General features: G+C 43.8%; 1 protein-coding gene across 1 annotated transcript in view; it reads right to left on the bottom strand.

Annotated features, from left to right (window-relative positions):
* Window positions 1-1,433: 1,433 nt before the first annotated feature.
* Window positions 1,434-6,401, bottom strand: part of T265_09246 (hypothetical protein) — a gene marked incomplete at both ends in the record, with an annotated part of 25,599 nt that continues 20,631 nt past the window's right edge. The window contains 2 exons of the mRNA XM_009175271.1: window positions 1,434-1,727; window positions 5,312-5,474. Of these exons, the coding sequence (XP_009173535.1) occupies window positions 1,619-1,727; window positions 5,312-5,474 (272 nt within the window). The remainder of the gene's footprint in view (window positions 1,728-5,311; window positions 5,475-6,401) is intronic.

The raw sequence follows: 6,401 nt of genomic DNA, 5'->3' as shown, positions 1-6,401 counted from the left end.
ACAAACAGACGGAAAGTGCAAACTACTTTCAAGAGGGAAACATCACGTGAACCGAACCAGAAAAACTAGACCCTAGGCTGGACCCAAATCCATGTAGGTTTCCTCGTCGGCCCTAACACAAAAAATCCCTCGGCCGACACCTAACAGAGATTTAGGTTGAATTAGCTGATTGGTTCTCCTTCCGCCTCCAATCTTGACCAACTTCGTAACCTAGTCACTTGGTCTGACGAAGCTTTTGTGTCAAAAGCGAAACGTTACCCAGCAATAAATCTACCGATTATCCCCAGACTTTTTCAAAACCTTCAGCAAATTTGTTTTTCTATTCCGTATTTTAGGGCTTCTGTTGCCCAAGTTGACGATGTGCTTTGATTTGAAATAGAAATGCTTGCACAACTTAAAACTTGCGAGGATACGTAATCCATACAGTTTCCTCCATCTCGAGAAACTAAAAGGGATCGAATGTCTTTGAGTGAGTACTGCTCTTCAGAGGTTTTTCACCGCTGAGGTATGCCTTCGAGGGACAAACAAAAGTCGTTTCTTTAGTGTGGTTTTTCAAGGTCATTGAAAAGCTCTCGGGACACCATGACTTCTGAATGCATAGTACCGTATGCAAAATCTCAGATTCACGGGATTCGGACCGTTTCACAAGGCATCAAACGGGTTCCTGAATGATCCTATATCTGGCGCTTGCAATAACCCTGGGAATTCTCTACATCTTTCATGACCAAGGTCACAAGTAAGCAGTTTTTCACTCACAGGCTAAAAATCTCCCGTTCTTGCTGGCGAATGGTGTCTATAGACTTACGGTGTTGCCTGCACTTGTATTGTATTGCATTGTATTCGAGTTAGAGGTAATAACTAGTTTGCAACTGGCTTTTTCCCCATAGATCGATCTTTCCATCAGCTTACTAGGTTAGTGTTGCGGAATTCTCCACAAGACTGAAGACAGTGCTTGCTTGCGGAGGTGGCATACGGGATTTTCAAGCCATAGTAACGGCTGCCATGGTAACCATCATTCCACCCATTTATGCACTAGACGAACCCGGGAAGGAGTGGGGGCGAACGATTGGGCACTTTTCATGGGATGGTCATCCTCGGAAGTCCGCCGACACATGAGAAGGCTTTGGTAATGGGCTTACAGAACGAAGCCCACCAAAACTACCCGAGCGCCGTTATCAAACGCATCTAAATCTCCTTAGATTTAAAGTATGGCTTAACCATGATCAAGAAGGACATCACGAGACAAAAACCTTCGGGGGGACGAATCTTAAAGTGTCAGATATTCTGAGAGGATAGTTTGGTTCCCCAAGTACGCATGAACTTGGTTGGCATCGTGTCATTCACGTCGGATAGCTCCGTGGTCACACATTTGTGGACGTTCAGTCCAGAAAGAATCCAACAGCCAGTTATCCATACAAAATTAAACAAATGTTTGATAAGCAAAAATTATTATTCAAAATCAGATAAAACAACCCAAAGATGCGAGAAAAATTAGTGCACGCGCGGAACGGAGTTGACGTTGGCGCACATGGCGCTGTTTCATAAGTAAAGACAAAAAATCAATAAAGGTTAATGAAACCATGTTCTTTTTGAACATTGTGCGGTATCATGTTCATATCTACAGACGTTTATAGGCCCCAAGAGACCGCTTACAATATGGGCAGTGATGAACCACATCTCGACAACTTCCAACACAAAATGGAATGAGACAGCAGCCAAAGAAACCGCTGAAAAGTGGAGTAAATCGTGAACATAAATAATCCTGTGCGTTCTGTAGAAATTCGAGGGATAAAAAGGTCAGCGGTATTGTGGGATGGGTTCTCCTCACTTTCTGAATTTGAAAAACATTGTTTCTGAAACTTGTAGAAGTTTTCTGGGTCATTTATTAGAATCTTAAAAGTTTTCCCACCAACTAGACATTTGTGTGCACGGATTTGGTTTTAACCGGAGAATCCTTTTCATCCAACTTAGTCTTTTGCTTATGATGTTCATCAGATGAATGTGCTGCACAAGGTCCCTGGTGTTTCAATTGAAGGAAACTACCCTTAAGTTTGCTACAGCCTATTCAATTGAAGAACTCCATCAAGGAAACATTCAGTTGATTCTCCCAGTTGATTCAAAGCCAAATTAATGTGCATATGAGGGTACCTGGCGGATTCTGTCCAATTCGGGTTCAGGTGGAACTCAAGCCTAGGGGAAACTCTGGGAGTGCGTCTACTTGATGGGACCCAAGAAAGGTGAGACCGATTGTGAGCCGTCGAAGAGTTTTCAACAATCTTGCTAGTGTGTTACTTCCAGACTCAAATTGGTTTACTCCCCATTAGTTAGTCGCCCATCCAGACAACGGCAGCATGTTGCAAGTGCCTGTCGGGGGACTAGATATGTCATCTGGACCACGACCGCTCAGTGGATGTTAAGAAGGCAATCCCAAAAGGAAACATGCAGCCGAAACATGTAGACCAATACAGGAGAAGCTAGCCTGTGAATAAGGGTTTCAACAGGAGGTGATTCCACCAACCCAGACTGCCGTGGAACTAGTGGAGGCATTAGGTGTTAGTTGTTTTCCTTTTTCGGTTGGCGAAGCTGCCCCTTTTCAGAAGGTTCTTCCAATTTTCACAAAGGAAACTACTCACAGCGTCGCTGAAAACTCTTCGACAGTCCACGACCGGTTTCGCCCTTATGTTTTGGGCTCGTCAGATAGGCGCAGTCCCCGAGTTTCCATCAACCTTATAATCTACTTGAACCCAAATTGCACTGTTTTCGAGAAATACACTCATTTACAAATCAATTATTTCAATTTCTTTCGCCGAGCACAGAGTTCCGGTTCAGATATCATTTGGGCGTTGGCCAATCACACAGCACCAGCGAACGATGCAAACTTTGAGGTCGCCCATCCAAACGACCTGCCATGTTGAAGGATCATCCCCCTCATAGGTTCGAAAGTGAACTTTTACTGACTCAGCGCTCTGCTCCGATGCATAACAATGAAATAATAGTGTAACCATGACTACTGATAGACGGTCGGCTACACAGTAACCAAGCTCATAGGACAATCAGTTCACAAAATGAAAAAACCCCGAGCAATCAACATTCCACCCCATGTTACGTAAGTTTTTGATGATAACTCAATGTATGTTGTAAAATAGAAGGTCCCTCAAGCGCATCAAATAATTGGTTTCAGTTGGACGGGGAAGGGTCAACTGGCGACGGGCATGATTTCACTGCAGTTATTAAGACAACGAAGGAATGACAGTGGTTACAAAGCACAAAGCTCATAAGTCTAGAGGGACGGCGGCCTCGTACAAGGTATAACGACGTCCCTACACAGACGGAAGCCCTAAAATGCAGAAGTATATGATACCAAGGAATTACAGCCAAGTCAAAGCTGAGTGACTTAGCAAATTGTACGTCGTGTGTGTTGGAGCCAGCCAACACGTGTGACCGCGTGATATGGATCCCGTAATTGAATAATGAGCGCCGCTGTATCCTGTCTAAGTACGAGTTGATCACACTGCTGATCAGCCGCCCGCGGCTGAACGGTTAAGCGTTCAAACTACTAGCCAGGAGGTCGAGGGTTTGAGACTCTCCGGAGTTTCGTGAGATGTGCACTGCTCATGATTCCCAATAGGGATGAAACAGCTGTACCAGGGCTTATCAGCTTTCAGCATAGATTGGACTCACATTCGGGACGGAATCTCCTTCGCACTACCAATAGTTCTACTGTTTATTGTATAATTCAGTGAATCACGGCTTCTGAGTCATTCTTTCTGAAGGAGAACCTGCCTACTGTGAGAGCGTCAGCATCCTCCGAACGAAGTTGATACATCAAAAGGGATAGTCCGGGGCATCAGTGAATACGACTCACTTGATGGAGTGGAATGTTAGGGCAATGGGCTGATGGGGAGACCTAAACCTAGGAATTTCTAAAATGAATCTTCTGATTTTCAGTTGCCCATTATAGTTGAGTTAACTGTTAGATAGCTCTCCGTAACAATAGCTCTTTAAGACTAAACTGTCGGATTTACGGCATCAGACTACTGCCAGACAAAACCAATTTTTCATTATCAGATTGTCTCTAACCAAACCCTTTATCATCTGAGCAGACAGTTGAACTTGGAGGAAAGTTTTTACGTAGCGAATTCGCCACATCAAATGCACTCCGTTAGCTGATGTGCCACCGGAGTCCGAAACAAATTCCTATGTTTTAAAGCATCCATTGGTTGTCAATTATTTAAATTCAATCTGAGTCCAGTTGGTCCTCAGGACAGAACAAACTTCAACTAAAATGCACTTAGTTCAAAAAATAAGAATAAAAGTAATGACAACGCCGAGCGTGCACACTGACTACGATCGTGCAGGACTTGTCTAATAGGGAAGGATCATTTCGACTGTTCACAGTGAACTCACAGATTATAGAAATTTCCCAGTCATTCATTTTTGTACCCATCCCGATGTGCTGATTTGAGCACCCTTGAGTTTTGCTCTTTCGGGAACTTATCAGTAGAACATATATGGGCATTCTTTTTCGAGTTTCAAATCCGGTCATTTTCCTTTGAAGCCAGTTAAACGTTTTCATGAAGGAAAGTACTCACAAGGTTGCTGAAAACTGTTCGACAGCCCACGACCGGTTTCGCCCTTCTTGGGGCTCATCAGGTAGGCACAGTCCCCGAGTTTCCGTCAACCTTATGTTCTACTGTTTTCGAGAAATACACTCATTTGCAAATCAATCTGGTTTCCACGAGGGACTCAACTGGGTGGTTCCCTTCATGAAAATATACTGCGATATCTCGAATATTATACCAACTGAAACACGAGGCGGCCTGTGTGCAGTACATTCAGTTGTAGAACATCATAAACGAGAGATTCAGTCTCTCGTGAAAACCAAATTGATTTGCAAATGAGTGTATTCCCAGTTAAACGTTGTTTAACCAGCACACGCTTTGCGAATTTGAACCGCTTGGTTGGGTCCAATCAGTCCGTTCAAAAGCGATTGACATATGGACGCCTTCAGCAAAAAGCTAGCGACAATCCTGGTGCTGGTAACTAATTATGCCCCTTCTAGGTGTTCCACGACAGCCATATAAGTGCAACGGAAATGCAGCACTATTGGAAGAGTTCACCTCCGCGAGACTTCTACTAACCAGGAAAAAAGAATTTGGAAGTAGGAGGATGGAGATTGGTTAGTGACCCGAGGACTTGACTCACCCGAAAATAAAAATGACTACACACAGTATCCAAGTAAGGGCTCCAGTTTCGTATGAGGTTCTTGTGACGACCTGCGATTGGTTAGTGACCCGAGGACTTGACTCACCCGAAAATAAAAATGACTACACACAGTATCCAAGTAAGGGCTCCAGTTTCGTATGAGGTTCTTGTGACGACCTGCTGATTACACCCAGGGCAGTGGGTCGAGGTTGGCCCCGGACCAAGACTGGTCACAATAACTTGCTGGACTTGCGGTTGATTCACCACAACTGTAAAAGAAAAATGAGGGATTATAAACAAATGAAAAAACCACAGGGCGACAAAGATATAACAGAAGGCCTTCGACAAAAACGAATCACTCCCGCCCTAGAAAATTTTCCCTAGAAGGTCAAAAATTGACCCCCATCTACAGGAAAAGACAGAAGCACCCGGGGACTTAAGTTTCTGATAGTTTTGTTGTTTGTTTTGTTTTAATTTGTCGAGCACAGCCGTGTTTTCGTCGTGTACTCCCAACGCCGCGTCGCTCCATAAAAAATCGGCTCAACGGAATTCAGGCTGCATCTTGGTGAGGGCTTCATTTTAGCGACCGAACAAGGATGGTTGGATGAAAGTGAACCAAATAGCTATTCAGTCCTTATTCATACAATTAACAGTCAATCTTTTGCTGGAAAAAAACAGGGCGGAGTTCTCATTTGAAAGACAACAACTATAAAGCAGGCATTCGAGTCAAGGTCATTCAGTGTAATCTCGGTGTTCACTTTTTCACTGGCACTTGCCACTGGAACAAGCCCATCTTAACCAAAATACCTTATATTGTTTCTACTCGCATCAACTTACAGTACACTCTGTCGTTACACGTCTGTCCATAGAGAGAAATAGGCTGTGTGGTGTTTTGTACCTTTATTTTGCTTCCATTATAACACTAGGTATTTTGTCAGCTGCATAATCGTTTTTGTTTGAATACGAAAAACTACAAAAACGCGCACTCGTACAATTTTACGCAATAGAAACGTGGACACGTGCTTCGACTCTCTTCTGCTTTCGCTCGCGCTTGCAGCGGTCATTCGCGAGTCTCATGTGCTAACTCTGGTACCAAAACATTTCAGACCATCTTCGAAATCTATTATATGCGGGAACTGTTCAGAAGAAGACCCCTGGATCACAATAATTGGATTATTGTTTATTTGCTGACCTGG

This window comes from Opisthorchis viverrini, assembly GCF_000715545.1.
Source record: "Opisthorchis viverrini unplaced genomic scaffold opera_v5_264, whole genome shotgun sequence".
NCBI classification, from domain to species: Eukaryota; Metazoa; Platyhelminthes; class Trematoda; order Opisthorchiida; family Opisthorchiidae; genus Opisthorchis; species Opisthorchis viverrini.
This window is presented reverse-complemented; position numbering and strand designations above follow the sequence as displayed.